Source organism: Petaurus breviceps, unplaced genomic scaffold (assembly GCF_028583685.1).
Source record: "Petaurus breviceps papuanus isolate PSGF00001 unplaced genomic scaffold, PetGlider_PUasm1.0 90734, whole genome shotgun sequence".
Taxonomy (NCBI): domain Eukaryota; kingdom Metazoa; phylum Chordata; class Mammalia; order Diprotodontia; family Petauridae; genus Petaurus; species Petaurus breviceps.
In genome coordinates this window covers 9,730,410-9,747,317 of record NW_027187327.1, presented here as the reverse complement: position 1 = coordinate 9,747,317, position 16,908 = coordinate 9,730,410, and the positions used below count along the sequence as shown (strand labels likewise).

The window sequence follows — 16,908 nt, the reverse complement described above, 5'->3', positions numbered from 1 at the left end:
AACATTCTCCTTTTTTTCCTTGCTTACATTATTCTAAGAGTATACTTTGCTCAAGTCCCTTCATTATATTACTTTACTGTTTCTTTTCTAGTGATAAACTCTTTATGAGGATTAGGACTACCTTTGGACCTTTTCTTCCTTCATGCCCTGGTACATTATACCTAGGGAGGTACTCATAATAATTTGTTTATTCATTCTAAATTGCTATATCACTACTCAACCCCATTTACCTGCTCCCTGTAGTAGATGACTGTCTAATAATAGTATAGATCAGATTACATCATTCCAGCATAGAAATACTATGTGGCTTCCTTTTTTTCTACAATTCAAATTCAAATCCTTGTCTGACATTCCCAGGCCCTATGTAATCTGAAATACCCTACCAGTCCATCTTTTTAAAACATACATCCTGCACTTTCTTCACTCCATAGCTATCTCATTCTGTTCCCAGAATAATCAGGTTTTTTTTTGCTAAATTACTATCCATCCTTTAAAGCCCAACTCTTTAGTGAAATCATCTGTGAACTCCCATTGGTAATATTCAATCTTCTTGAGCTTCACATAGCACAAGAAACTCAGTTGTTCATTCCTCTGACCTATTTGCCATGGAACATTGTATATTTTATCTCTGTGTTAATTTCTTAGGTAAACTTTATGTGTTCCTAGCACCTGTCTCTACAAGTCTGTACTCAGTACATGCTTTCCTAATGTATACTGAATAAATTTGAACCAAATATTGCCAATTGGCCTCTCAAAGTATGGTCGTTCTTTTGCTCTATATGGTGATGATATATATTTAGAATTTTTAATCTTGGTTTTTTAAAAAGTTATGATGTAAATAACAGTGTTTAATTTTATGTAGACTATTGTTAAGTTAGTATTAAGGAAATTTAGGTATATTACTACTAGTCAGTCAACAAGCATTTATTAAGCACTTATAGTATGCTTAGCACTATGCTAAGCTCTGGAATACAACTACCAGCAGAAATACAGTGCCTGCCTTCGAAGAGTTTACATTCTAAAGGGGTAAGACAATATGAAAATTTTGGTAGAAAAAGTCTGGGATGCAACCTGGAGAGGAGAAAAAGGGAAGGGAATTAAGCACTTATTAAGTTTCTCTTGTGTGCCAGGCCCTGTCTTAAGCACTCTACAAATACTGCTTTATTTGATTCTCATCAGTCTATCCACTCATAATCAGTAGACCTAGAATCAAAATAGCTTACAGCACATATATCTATTATATGTAGATCAGTTCTTTTTAAATTTCTTGTGGCTACTGAAAAATGTATTCTCTTTTACATAACTTTTATACAAACCTGAAAGGAAAACATGTAGACTTAGAAAAAGATATAAATCTGAGGGTGATTCTTTATATTCCAAAAAAATTTCCCATAGAACTCCTTTAAATTGTAATGTTGTGCATTTAAAGTAGGATTCTTAGCAAAAATGGTTAATGTGCAACTTTTCAGGACCCAATATTATTGTGCAAAGTGAGGTATACCTCTAATAAGACAATCCTTACCCTAATCTTTTTTTACACTCTTACTTTGCTTATTAGCAAACCATTTCTGTACAAGTAGAATCAAGGCCAGCTTAGCCTTGACTAAACAATATTTTTAAGAAACTGCATTAAAATCATCCTTTAAAAAAAACATTTTGGCTTTATAGAAAATTGTTAATTAATAATATAGATTTATGGCCTTATAATTATCTTTTTCTCCTTTTAACTTTTTCTTTAAAATTTCTTTTTCCATATGAGCTCAACAAGCACCAGCAATCATGAACATTGCAATATAAAAAGAACATGAAAGTTACCTTGTGTTATCTACATTTTTGAAGTTGCATATTAAAGTTAACCTGCTAGTAACAAAACTGCCTTGCTTGCCTATATTTTTTGAACTTCCTTTTGTGTGCATGTATATTTTAGAAATGTTTCATTACTGCTCTTTTCTGACACTATTATCAGTATCCACCTATCCTGTTCCCTTCAAGTAGAAGTCAAATAAGTATAAACAAGCAAAGCAAGTCAATAGATTAATTTAACAGTATCTAAAAAATATATATATTTCATTCTGTACCCATAGCCCATCATATTTCTACTAAGCGATAAGAAAACATGCTTCCTCATCCATCTTTGCAAGTCGTAATTGGTAGGAGTTCTTAAGTCTTTCAAAGTTGTTTTCTTCAATATTATTGTAGTCATTTTATAAATTGTTCTGCTGACTCTACTCATTTATAATTGGAACAGTTTATACAAATTTTGTTAGGTTTTTCTGAATCCTTCATACTTAACATTTCTTGTGGAGCAGTAATATTCCATTATATATTACTTTACCATAATTTGTCCAGCAATGCCCCAGTTGTTGCTTCTGGGTCTTTTCTACCCAAACTAAAAAAAAAAAAAGCCAAACATATATATAAAAGTTTGGACCATGTAGGTCTTTCTCTCTGCCTTTGACCTTTTCAGAGTACATGCCCAATAATGGTATCATTGTGTTAGAGAATATGCCATTTTAGTATCCAACACTGATTCTGGAGGGGAATGTTGGAATATTCCTTCTTCCTTTCCATTGTCAATTTCAGCTGTTTCCCACTTTCACACATCAAGCTCAACATGTGCAAAACTGTACTCAGTATCTTTTTTTTTTCCAGAGGAGAAGGCAAGGCATTTGGGGTTAAGTGACTTGCCCAAGGTCACACGGCTAGTTTTGTGTTAAATGTCTGAGGCCGGATTTGAATTCAGGTCTTCCTGACTCCAGGGCCGATGCTCTATTCACTGCGCCACCTCACCGCCCTATTAAAATATTTTAGAGGTTTTTTTGTTTCTTGCTTTTTTGGAGGGGGGAAGTCAGGGCAATTGGGGTTAAGTGACTTGCACAAGGTCACACGGCTAGTAAGTGTGTCAAGTGTCTGAAGCCAGATTCAAACACACATCCTTCTGACTCCCGGGCCAGTGCTCTATTTACGGTGCCACCTAGCCACCTCTTCTAGTAAACCCTCCCCTCTTCTAAACTTCCTTATTTCTGTCAAAGGCACCACCATCCTGCCACTCTAACCAGGTTCATGATCATGATGACATTTTCTTTAACTCCTCATTCTCCCTTATCCCCACATATGGAATCAAATACCACGCCTTGTCTTTTCTGCCTGTACCACATAAAACAGATAAGACCTCTGGGAGTGGTGGCTCATGCTTGTAATCCCTGCTGATGGGGAGACTGAAGCTGGTGGATCATATGAGCTCAGAATATCCGAGCAGCAATATGCTAAGTTGTACTGTGTACCACCAGTATGGTGAGTCCTCAAGGCAGCCACCAAGCTGCCCAAGAAGGGATAAACTTGCCCAGTTTGAAAGCTTTGTAGCTCAAAGCTCTCCTAAGGTAACATGTAAAAGTGCTATCTGTTATTGTTACTATTCCTATCAGCAGGTGAGATCAGGCCCTAATGGCTGCTACACCTTCGAACCTGAATAAGATAAGATTTTTTTTTCATTCTCCCTATCTTTCCCCTCCCCCTCACAGTCACTCTCTCTCACACATGCAACTGTGTGACACCCCCCACACACACACTCAGTCATCATCTTCTGTGGCTTCCTGTTGCCTCCATGATAAAACATAAAAACTTCTTTGTTTTCCTTTTAAAGTCCCACACAATTTGACGACAATCTATTTTTCCAACCTAATCAAACATTGTTTTCCCTCCCATACTTTGATCCAGCAAACTGGTCTTCTGTTTTTCACACACAGTACTCCTATTTCCCATGTCCTTTCCCTTTGAACTGGCCAACCCATATTTCTGGAATGCACTCCTCTTTACCTCTGCCTCACAGAGTCTTACTGCTCCCCCTTTAAGACACAACTCAAGCACCATTTTCTTGTATGAAGCTTCTGCTGATCTCTAAACTCTTAATATCCACCCTGCCATAGTACTTGTATTTAACTACTTTGTATATTTTTTATTCCCTTTACATTATATGTATATGTGTGTGTTTCCATATATTCTTGTTGTCTATTTCATTAGTCCTTGTAGGTGGAAATTATTTCATTATCTGTTCTTATGTTCCCAGAACCTAACTTGGTGCCTGGCAGATAGTAAGTGCTCATTAAATATTGATTGATTGATTGATTGACTGATTGCTTTCCCTATTTTTTTAGACCAGTTCAGAGCTCCACTAAGAGTATTTAAAATACCTGTACTCCCAACAACTGTTACCGTGTTTCCCCGATAATAAGACCTATCCCAAAAATAAGCCCTCCCCTTACTGTGTAAGATTCCTCGAAAATAAGCCCTATTTAGATTGCTACTGTAGTGAAGGTGATCCCCTGCGCCACATGCTACATTACAGTACCCTCTGTATGCACCATCTCCCCCCACCCGTGAAACGTACTCCGCGCTCCGAGCTGCATCCAATCAGAACTGCAGCAGTGAGCGCGTTATCCTGTTCTTCCCCAGTGATTTGCTTATTGAATAAAGGTACATTTTTTTGTTCACATTTACCTGTTTATTAAAATTGCTGTCAATGTTCATTAAAATAAGCCCTCCCCTGAAAATAAGCCCTCTGGTGTTTTTCTGTCCAAAAAAATAATAAGACAGTGTCTTATTATCGGGGAAACACGGTATCTTCTCTTTTTTTATCGTCTTTGCCAATCAAATGACTTTGAAGTAGATTGTCAGGGTGGTTTGAATTTCTGTATCATATTGAAATTTTTTTTCAAATTATTATTGATAATTGAATACTGCCTCTTCATAGGCTTGGTCCATTTATCTTTTGGGGAATAGCTCTTGTTGATAAATTTTATAACAAATCTTGGGTATTATTAGAAAATTTTGCTACAAAGAATTTTTTTCTCATTTAATTGTTTCAGTTTTAATTGCTTTGATTTTGCTTGTGCAGAAGCTTTTCAACTTCATAAAATCAAAATTGACTTATTTTTTATGAACGTCTCTGGTGTTATGGGTAAGAAAGGAGCATGGCATAGTTTTTTAAAGTATATCCTACCTTTCTCTAAGAAAGACCTTTATATTTGGGTCGTATATCAATTTGAGATGATAGTCTAACCTATTATACTATTTGCCCCTGGGTTCACTAGACATTCTGTTATGATGTTTGGTTGCTTCTGAGTCTTGTATGACTGATATGTTTTATTGATAAACTTTTTTATTGCTAATAACAAGTAAGTATGAAAATTGCTTTGAAATATAAAAAGAGGTTTCATTAGATCCTATTTATATGTGGTTCTAATATGTAAGTGATGACAAACTATTCAGTTTAGATAATGGGCACCTATTAATACTGACATTTAGCTCATAAGATTCTTGAAATATATGTGACTTTTTTCATGTGATGTTTGTTTTCCTTACTGATACAGATGGTTTGAACAGAATCAGATTAAATTATAGTGAGGAGCCAGCTGATATTGGTAATAAATTACTTGAAGACGATCTTATTGACTTCTCAGAAGATCAAGATAATCAGGTGAAGAATAATACTTAAGTAAAAAAGAAGGGATAATAGTATCCTATCCTCAATTCAAAGACATCTTGTAAAGAAAAGAACTTTACAAGTGAAGAACTTAGCAATTTCCTTAAGTTTTAAAAAGCCATAAAACTGTACTGCTATGGATTTGGGTAATACCAAAACTACTCCATTTCCTCAACTTTACTTCTATACAAAAATTTATTCTTAATTTAATGGACTGCTATATTTATAAGCCTTTATTTAGGATAAATTTCTTCAAGCTCTATGAACTAATCTCTGTCTCTTCAGTGTTTTAATATCTGATTAAAGTTGCATATGCTAATTAGATTACTACCCCACCCCCCCACAGGAGTATTTATGATTCACATTTAGTCTTGTCTGCTATCAGGTTGAATTGAATATGATTTCAAATTTGGAGTGAGTGGAAAAGGGAATTCAGGACAATTCTATAATCTTTTTTACTTCCAAGTTCTCCAGTGATCTTTTAATTTGGTACATTTAACATGAGTGTCATGTTCTGTATTGTTTATTTTTCATATATTTGTCAAAAATTTCCATAATTTGTTTACACAGGTCTCTTTCTACAATTAGATACAGTCCCTAAAACTGTGAAATTCACATAGTGGTGGGAGGTAGGAAGGAGAGCAGGGGAGAGAGGGCCTCAGCTAAAAGTTTAATTTTGCCTAGGCACATACTTTGTTGTGTGTGTGGTCATTTGTTTGAGGGTAATAATGTTATACTTTTGATACAGCAGCTAATGAATGCTAATAATAATTAATGTTTCCATCAGGATATCTTTGAATTATTTTTCAATGCTGATAATAGCTTTCCTTTGAGGGCTGTATATTTTCTCTTCATTCTTTTTTATGGACCAAGGATGTAGTTGAATTCTAGATCTGAATTTATCCCAACTACTCTATCTAATAATTATATTCCTGACTTTGGCCTGATGGCATTGCTCTTTGATCAAAGCACCACATGAGCTAGTAGAAATAAATAACCTTGGGTTTTATTTTGTTTGTTGGCTGGGTATTGGGGTGAGGGGGGGGGAAGAATTTTTTTAATCTTATTTTTTTGCGAACTGCATTCCTATGCCAGCCAAAAACATTCTCAGAACATTAAAATTATTTTTGGGGAGAGGGGTCTGCAGCAAGAGTGATCAAGAACTTGTAATCCATAAGCATTACTGGAAACAGTATGATGCAGTAGAGGCATTGGAATAAATAGAACTGAATTAAAAAATCTACCTCTGACATTATTTCTGTGATCTTCACCATGTTATTTAACATCCCAAGGCCTATTTTTCTTCATCTGTAACATGAGAGAATTAGACTAGATGACCTCTGAGGTCATTTCCAACTTTAGATATATGATTCTTTAATGCTTTTTTAGAGCTATCATCTTACAATATCATTGGTGTGTCTTTAAGAAAAATAGCTCTTCAGAGATTTAAGTATAACCTAGACAATATCCAATATTGCTGTTTTTTAATGTGTCTTTAGCATGGGTTATATCCTATTTTGTAACAGTTTCATTTAAGCCATTGGTATAAATTTTTTTGCCACTTAGAAATTCAAATCTGGGCAACTGTAGGAGAACATACACGTGTTGATTAAAATCTAAAAACACTATTAGGAGTTTAGGAATCCCTTCTGCTATAGGGTCTTACTCTTCGTTCAGTAAAAGAACTTCTTATACCATCTCTGACTTGTAATACTGTGTTTTATATGTCACTATTGCCATATGTGGAATTGGATTAGGTAAAATTAATACCTAATGTTAGACAATATTAGTCAAATATAAGAGTCATGGAGTTATCCTCCAGTTCATTGATTAAATACATATATACTTTTTTGAATTGTTTTCTATAAGAATGATTATACATTTATTTTGACTAAAAAATTTTTTTAGGTGGTTGTACTTTTTACAAATATAAATAATATGGTTCCTTTTTATAGGAAGATAGCAGTGACGATGGGGGTCTTGATGATACCTGCAGTTCTGAATTAGGACAATGGCATCTGAAGCCTACTATCTGTAAACAGTAAGTATTAAATTATAGTTCTTAAGTACAGAGTGAGATTATCTAAAATCAAAATGGCAAGCTCTTTAGGATGGAAAATAGAAATTGGTGGGTCATTTCAGTAACTACTTGTAGTATAGAAATAGTGTGGGGTAAAAATCTTAAAGCTGATGGATTCCATACCAGTATAGACTTGTTCCAGAGCTACTGAGATCACCCTGCAGATGGGGGATCCTTTTTCAGACTCTTCTCCTCCTCACTTTTGAACATTTAGTTTGGGATTCAAATTCTTCTGGCATGTGCATTTTTCTTTCTTTCCTAAGTGAATTAAACTGGGTTTCAAGTTAATTCATCAAAAATATGGTCAAATAATTTGTCACCATTTCATTTATAATTAAGTCAACTAAAACGTTTCATTACAGTTTTTTGAAATTCTGATTATTAAAAAATACAAGTGAGAACCATTAACTTCTTTGATTATTCTGTGATGAATATTCCAAAGGTATTTACCCTGACCTATACCCTCTTTCTCCTCCTCCTCCATCACCAGATAGCTTGATTTGAATTTATCTCTGATCTGAGGTACTCCCAGGAGAGAAGGTTAGGTTTTTAATAAAGGTTTCTTGTCACTGAACAGTTGATTTGGGATTCCTTGGGTATATGAACTTTTCCTTTCCTTCCCAAATGGATTAGCTTGGTTGATAGTTCCCTGAAACCTCTAGTTAAAACTAGGAATAGGCATAGAACTAGGTACAGAAGACTAGAAAACTCCTTTGAGTCAGCCATTCTTCAGCATAACTTATGTATACTGTAGCACTCCTTGGGTAAAAAGAAGATATTATAGAATTAGAACTTCTGGGAGCTAGTACATATTTTTCTTTTTTTTCTTTCTTTGTAATTTTATATTTTATTTTTTCCCAATTTTATATAAAAACAATTTTACCAATTCTTTTTTTTCCAAATTATTTTGAGTTCCAAACTCTCCCTCACCACCCCTCCCCCCAAAGACAAGCAATTTGACATTGGGTTATACATGTGTTGTCCTGCAAAACACATTTCCATGTATGTCATGCTGTGAAAGAAAACATGAATAAAAATAGAGAAAGTAAAGTATCTTTACTCTGCATTCGGACTCTTAGTGCATATTTTTTTGTACTTTGGAAATAATCTGTAACAGATTTTAGTTTTAATTAAGAATTTTTTTCACATCTCTGGGTGGGTGTCTTGTAGCATTTCATGTATCTGGCCAAGAAGATACATACATAATATTTTAGCATATCAGCAGTGGATAGAGGTCTTTGCGTAGATTAATTTATCTTTGTGTTATGCTACCTTTTATTTTTAACTTAGAATTAATCCACAAGCAGTAATATTTCAATGAAATGAACACTACTCCAGAATCAGAGTTCCCGAGCTGAATTTCCCTTTTTGATCCTTATTACTTGTGTGACCTTGGGCAAGGCCCTTCACTTCTTTAAACATCAGTTAACTCATGTGAAAAAGAAGAGTGTTGACTGAATTCTGAGGGACCCTTTCACTTCTAGATTTTTGTTCTTTTGAAATAGAAATTAATTTGGTTTTGGTAGGTATAGCAGCAAGCCCCCTAGCATACCCAGGATGGCTGCTAGCACAGGTTCTTAGATCTGCTTTTCTAAAGGAAAGCAACTCAAAAAGGGCTAACAACCTTACTTTAATCAAACATATATCATTTTTCTAGTTCAGGGGAAAAAGCACCCAGAACTTCAGAGAATACAAATAGAAGTTACACGTAGACAAAAATGCAGATGGGAAAAATAACATAGTTCAACAGACGGGGCTTCTAGCTGTCTGACCATCACGTACATACTTATAGTTACCAGAGAGAGAAGCACCAACATCTGGGTTTTCAAAGCCAGGGGGCTCAACAGCTGCCCAGAGTCTTATCTAACCAAATCACACAATTCTTCCCATAAGTTGAGGCCCAAAGCAAAACCTCTCCTCAGAGGTATATATAGTCTTCTCCAGGGTCAGAGAACATCACAAGCCTCGACCCACTTGACTACTAAGTAACAAAAGTTTGTGCCGTCCTAAAAAACAAGCCTCCCACCACTGCCATGTGACCATATTCAGCCCTATTAGGGGACAGAGTTTATTTTCAAAGATCCTCAAATTTCACCTAAGCCTATCAAGGGGCAGGGAAGATCTTCAAATTACCATTACATTCAGCCCCAAGATCTTTCATGCCCATTATATAGGCAACTTATCTCAGTAGGTTAAATTTTTTTAAGAGCTGTTTTCAAACATGTGATCATCTTTAGGGCTATCGGTAGGGATATTTATTCCAGAACTGTATTTCAGTTGCTATGAGAATTTTCCTGGAAACTTCTACCAATGTAGAAACAAAGTAGAGACAACTTTGTGTCATTTAGGATCTTAAATAACTCTGTAGACACTAGGAGGTTGAATTAAAAACTTTCTTATATGTTTGCAAAGTATTTTTGATGTAGTCTCCAAATATATGCCCTTTGAAGTTTATTTAAAAGTATACCACATAATAATATTATATTTAATTTCCTTTGAAACCAGTATTACTGCTACTTTTTATGTATTGGCAAATAAATAAGCACTATTAGTAAACTGTATAAGAAATTATTTTCTCTTTAGTGTCTACTAAGAGCTATAGAAATTAAATAGGAATGTTTTAGCTTTAAACTGTTTCATTTTTCATTGTAATTTGTCATGTCTTTGCAGCAGCTATGTTACTTAATGACAGTAATTTTTTTCCTCCTTTCTCTCCTTCTACCCTTATACACACATAAAAAGACCCTGTATCCTGCTTATGGATTCACTCAGAGGTCCTTCTCGCTCTAATGTTGTAAAAACACTGAGAGAGTAAGTTCTAAGTCTTATTCTTTGCACTTTATGTAATATTAAATTTTTTAGAACAAGTAGGAAAACAGCCTGACTATATCTGCATCTGTCTGCATCATCATAGGTATCTGGAAGTGGAATGGGAAGTAAGGAAAGGAAGTAAAAGAAGTTTTTCCAAAGATCTCATGAAAGGCTCTAATCCAAAAGTACCACAGCAAAACAACTTCAGTGATTGTGGGGTATATGTATTGCAATATGTGGAAAGCTTTTTTGAGGTGAGTTTCAATTCATTCATTTAATGGGTGTAGTTAAATGGTTTTCATGATATCAGTCACAATTAAGGCAACCAAAATTCTATTTATGCTCTTTAAAGATCTGACATTAGGAGATAAAATTGAGAACCAGAAGATTCCATAATAAATTTCACTTAGTGATAACTTTACTAGATTTTTTTCAATTTTTTTTCATTCTTCTTTATAAATTTCATTTGTTTTTGTTTCAATACATTGAAAAAGTCCAAAAACATGCATTGTGTAACCATCAGTGAACCTCCTACATTCACATAGGAGTAGGTTGGAGGTGTCTTCTCATATCTCTTCATTTGAGTCCCACTTGATCATTATGATTTTGTTAAATTTACCTTTGATTTTTTGGGGGGAGGGTGTGTTATTCTGTTTACATAGTTATAGTTATTATGTATGTTGTTTTCTTGGCTTTTGAGGCAATTCATTGCAGCTTAGTGGTGGTATCTTCATTTCAGTTGTTGAAGTAAATTAATTCCTAAAAATTCATTACATTCTGTAATTATGTAGACATCCATAATAATAGATGCATAATGTACATATACAGGCAGGTGGCATTTCTTGGCACTTCAAAGTTTACAAAGCAATTTCCTCATCATTGTCCTGTGAGATAGAAATTAATATTTGTTTGTTATTTTCTAATGGACATCTTTTTCCTTTTTGTATTAAGAATCCAATTTTGAATTTTGAACTTCCAATGAATTTGACAGACTGGTTTCCTCGCCCAAGAATGAAAACTAAACGAGAAGAAATCCGGAACATAATCCTAAAACTACAGGAAGAGCAGAGCAAAGAAAAGAAGGGAAATAGAGACATTAGTTTATCAGAAGCATCTTTACAGGAAAAAGCAGATCAATATATCAACAGCAGCTCAGACTGACTTTTTCTGTTGCATGTTAGCTCTCCTGTCAGAAATGGAATGTTTTTACCTTCAGCTAAATAGACTAAAGAACTGAAGTATTTCATTACTCAAAATTGATTGGGAATGTTTTTTAAAAAAAATTTGTACAAATGTGTCATAATTGATTCCCAAAGGAGTATGTATTAAGTAAAATTCTGTAAATATGTTAATGAAGCCAATTTTTCCAGCATTTGTAATTAATTTTTTCACTTGTTAGGAAGCTTTTGTTATGTATTTTCTGTTAATAGTACCTAATAGCAACTTCTAAATATAAGACAAATAAAAAAAATACTTATAGGATAAAGTGGTTAACTTGCTATTCTTTAGTAAATTGATATTAAGTTCCCCAGTGAGTGTAATGTACATAATTCAAAGGACTATTCAGGTATTTTGTGATCCTATTTTGACCTTTTACATTTAGTTTTAAAATACTATGAGTACAATTTAAAAATAGTATTAGACTATGTCTAAATTCAACTTAGGCCCAGAAAAATGATGATTATCCACAAATACAAGGCACAAATTCAAGCAGTGTAGCAGTAAAAATTAAAGGCTTTAAATCTATTGGTTTTCATTTCATGCACTCCATTCTGTAACTGTTCACAAACAACTTTTGAGTCAAAAGAAGCATTAAGAGCAATTTCAAGTGGTGTCCTGAGTTATACTGCTTAGTAATATGCTGTACTAGCTATATAAATGTATCTTGAAAAGTTTTGAAAGGTTTCATTATAGAACTGTTTGGTAAGTATGGTTAGAATTGCAAATTGCCCACATTACCTTTCTATATATTATAGTTTAAAATGTGCTACAATTTATGTGCCATAGTTTAAGTAATGAACATTTTAAAAATCTGTATAAGCATACATATATAAATACAGGGTTACTATTTTTTGTAATGTCTACTGCAAAATATCTTCAGTTGTTCATTGATTTTTCTTGGGTTTTAGATAGAGTTAAGCTTTTTAATCAAGATATTTTCACAGTATGATTTATTCTTACATGTAAAGGATATTACAGCCTTAAATCATTGTAAAATGCAGAATAAGCTCCTACCTTACATTCTCCTTTATAATTTTCACAGGTGTTGGTATTGAGATGAGAGATTTACAGCTGTCATGCACAGATTTTGTATGACTCTACCCAGTCATTCATTACTTTTCCAATGAAATCTTCATACACCTAAAGACAGATTTTTTTCCATAAAAAAAAAATTGGAAATATTGCATTCCATGATAGAATTCAAAGTACATAGAATATAAAGGGAAGAGAAGCGCAAGGTGGGACAAAAGTTGGGGGGGGGGGCATTTTAAATCACTTGGTTATTTAAAAAGTGGTTTTGGTTTCAGTTTAGAGATCTCTTGCAGCTTTCAAGGACCATTATTCTCTACTTACACTTAAAATTTATGGAGGGAAAAGATTGACTGTTTAAAGAAAGAAAACTATTGAGATAAAATTAGTCATAATTTGTATAGAGATTATTTCTTTCATCATCTTCTCTTCTATGTCCTTTCCTTGCAAAAACAATTTTAGTACATTTATTTAGTAGAGAAATACACATTTTCTAAAGTTCAGTATTAGAATTGTCAACTACAAATTTTCTTTTCTTTGCTAACACCTATGATTCATTACAAAATTTTTATTTCAGATGACATGTTAGGATTATTTCATTATTAGAAATACCCTAGAGCTAGTTGCACATTTCAGGATGTGAAGAAGAAAATGTTTAATTTTATCATCATTTAATAAATGTTATGGTAAGATGCTTTTAGATCTGCAGTCTTGCAGCAAGCTAATATACGTGTTGAACATAGAACTTATTTTTTTAATAAAATGAACTTAATAGAAAATTTGCAAAATTGATTCATTTGACCTCTTTTAAAAAATACATTGCACATACTGTCCAAATGTAAGTGTGTACTGTAAATATAAAAATCTGTACTACAGATTGTCTTTTTACCTTATTTCAAGGAAAAACGTTCTAACTATATAATTAACATATATAAAGTCTGTTCCTTGATTAGGTAAAAATCTTTCTTAACCCTCAAATCAAACTACCTTACCAAAGAAGCTGTCAGGACTTTTTTAAACCATAAAGTGTGTTGATTACCCAGATTGATGATTCCCAAAATATTAAAGGTACAAAACTGAATACATTGCAGTATTTTCTTAACCTTTCCAAGTGCTATACGCAATTCTTTTTAAGAGAATGTTTTAAAATAATTTTGAGTGTGCAATTTAATTTCCCTGGAACCACTAGGAGACATTATGGGGTATTTCAAAAACTATATTTGCAAATCATTTGTCCAGAAAAGCACAGTCAGTGGATAATTGTGTTTTCCTACATACACCTTTTGTTGTATAGACCTGGCATTGGACATCAAGTTAATTTTGATGTGTCTGTATCTTGAGTTTGTTGACCAGTATTTCTTTAAAAGGTATGAAGGTTTGTTACTAGATACTTGAAACAGCATGACTCAATTATACAAAGTATCCAGTATCTAATTAGATAATGGTTTCCTTGGTGGGTAGAATAACTGGTTAATAATTCTTAGAAGAGTTTTAAATTACTTAACATGAAAAATGTATGCATCTCAAGTAAACATTTGCCTAGCAGTTTTAGAAACAGTGATGACATTTTAATATACTGTTTTTCCTGCTATTGCTGTGTATGTTTAAGAAAATTGAAAACCATAATAATAGTATTGTTTCCATTTAATTCATATGCACCCTAGCTTGTTTTTATTTTAATTTCCAGGCGACATTATTTTATAAAAAGTTTAATTTTTACCCAGTGGAGGATAAAGAAAAGAATGTTTAATTCTTGATTATGTGTTTTTTTAAATCACCAAAATGAACACTTATCTCTCTCTCTCTCCCCCCCACCCTCCCTCTTTCTTTCCTTCCTTCTTCCTCTCTCACTCCCCCGCCCTTTCTCCCCTTCCCCTTGTCCCCTTACTTCCCCACTGTCTCTCTACTATATAACTGGCCCATGGTCACTTATTTATGTTTTTATAGATAGCATTACAACCAGTTCAAACCCGCCATCGTCTTTATGGTTAGCATTGTAATTTCTGGACTTTTTCAACCTATCGGTTGTGACAGGCATTTTGAGAATCTCATCAAGTTCTCGGAATTTTTGTACTAATCCAACCTATACACATTGGTACATGATCTGGAAGAAGCTTTGTAAATACCAGTTATCTATTCATCATTAGCACTGAGATAATCAAAGGCCCAGTGAAATTATATTTGTTACTTTTGGGAAACTTTTTAATATGGAAGGACACACTGTAGTGGAAAGGACACTGAATTTATAAGTCAGTGAGCCTGGGTTAGATTCTGAGATGTGCCACTTGCTTACCTGTGAACACTTGAGAAATTACTTGACCTTTCTTGGACTCTAAAGTGTGTCAATTCACTGGACATAGCTTTTTGAAAGTGCTAACAAATTGTTGTAAGTAGTCTATCTTGAAATTACAATTACTAGATGTTCTATCCTCTTTTCTACTTTGCCACATCACTGCAGAAGTTTAAGGAGTTGGGCAGGATATAAAATTCATTATCCAATGACTAAACCATCTATGAATAATTCCAAAATTAGATAAGCTTGTCAGGAAGTTACATGTTTTGCTGAACCTATACTAAAAACTTACTGGGGCGGCTAGGTGGCGCAGTGAATAGAGCACTGGCCCTGGAGTCAGGAGGACCTGAATTCAAATGCAGCCCCAGCCACTTAACACAATAGCTGTGACCTTGGGCAAGTCACAACCTCAATTGTCCTGCCTCCCCCCCCAAAAGGAAAAAAAAAACTTTACTAACTTAGGTCTTGCCAGAATTTATATTCTGTCAATAACCTTTGAGAGCCCAAGGACACCACACCACAGTAAGGCAATGCAGTAAGCTTTTAAGGGAAGCCAGGAACATAGGTATTTATAAAATTAAACTTAAATTTACAAATTAGGCATATGGGTAACATGATCAAAGGATGACTTTTTAGTTTATCAGTTCTACCCACATGCATCCCCTTGTTTCTATGAGGGGTATAAGAAATACATAATCCAGGAGTTCTTCAAAAGGAATATTGCCAGCCCAGAAGTTAATCCTCTCCCCAGTAGTGATTTAGTTCCTCTCCTTAGTTTCTGGCATCCAGATTACAGAACTTTATTATTATCTATCCTATTCTTCAGGAATATTATATATAGTTTCTCATTGCTTTAGGAAACACTTTTAAGTCTTGTAGAATTATCTTGGTTTATTTTACAATACAAATACTCCTTAGTGGAGTCTTGCCTATGCATTCACCTTTTAGGTTGTATATACCATTTTGAACACTGTAAAAAATTTTTAGGCTAATATTTCTCAGCATGATAGAGGTAAGAAGTAGAGATGAATTGAGGGCTCAGACTGCCAGGGAGGTAACAGTGTGTTTCTGTCTCTATATGCATTAGCCAGAAAAGTGATGAATGGCTCTTCCCAAGAGGTAACACAAGGTGTATTTTCTACAGTAAAGTTGTGGCTGAAGGAAGCAACAGTGACTATAGGACTATGTATCTTTTACAAGATAAATCTATTCCTAGCTACCACTTCAACCTGCTTCCTTTTGCTACTAAATCACAGAATTACAGGATAGAATTGGAAATGTGACTACAACCTCTAGCCCAACCTGTTGGAAATGAATGAATAGAATCAGAAGTGAAGTGATTTGCTCCTAAATACACAGCTGGTTAGTGGCAGTTCCAGGGCTAAATTTTAGGTCTTCTGTCTTTTGGCTCTTTGCTCTTGTATTTTGTCACTGCTATGATGATTTTCAGTTACTCCCTTATTGGTTATTATAGTTTTATGATGTATTGATTCAAAGTACTGAGCTCCTTTTCTGTGTAACTCATTGTGTAAAATCAGATTAAGTATTTATGTAGCACTCTGAAGTATATATAATGCTTTACTTTAAACAATCTCGAGCCTGAGTGTAAAGCACTCATTTCCCCTTACATCCTGGAGCTTTATAATTTGGTGAATATCAAAAGTACACAAAATACAAGGCAGTCTTAAGGCAGGATCCAAGTGAGTATAGGATGTAGAAAGTACAAAGGAGGAAAGGATCATTTTTCAAGGAATGATCGGGGAAGGCCTCACGAAAGTACTGGCATTTGATCTAGACATTGAATGATGGGTAGGATTTCAATAGGTGTTGGTGGGTAAGGAGGTTATTCTAGGTGAAGGGAATGGTATGTGCAAAGGCATGTTCCAAGTAAGCTAATTTGGCTGGCGCAGAAAGTTAATGAGACAGGAGAGTTGTGGGAGTTGATATAATGCTTACCAAGTGTCGGGCCTATTGTTAAGTCATGGGGCTGGA

The 16,908-nt window shown here is 34.2% G+C and overlaps 1 protein-coding gene across 8 annotated transcripts in view; it reads left to right on the top strand.

The window, feature by feature from the left end:
* The window catches only part of SENP6 (SUMO specific peptidase 6), a 138,756-nt gene extending 125,354 nt beyond the window's left edge, over window positions 1-13,402 (top strand). For all 8 annotated transcript variants that reach the window (XM_069066996.1, XM_069066999.1, XM_069066997.1 and 5 more), the window contains 5 exons: window positions 5,370-5,476; window positions 7,438-7,523; window positions 10,305-10,373; window positions 10,477-10,627; window positions 11,325-13,402. In XM_069066996.1, coding sequence (XP_068923097.1) covers window positions 5,370-5,476; window positions 7,438-7,523; window positions 10,305-10,373; window positions 10,477-10,627; window positions 11,325-11,534 — 623 coding nt within the window. In that variant the 3' untranslated portion in view covers window positions 11,535-13,402. The remainder of the gene's footprint in view (window positions 1-5,369; window positions 5,477-7,437; window positions 7,524-10,304; window positions 10,374-10,476; window positions 10,628-11,324) is intronic.
* Window positions 13,403-16,908: the final 3,506 nt, after the last annotated feature.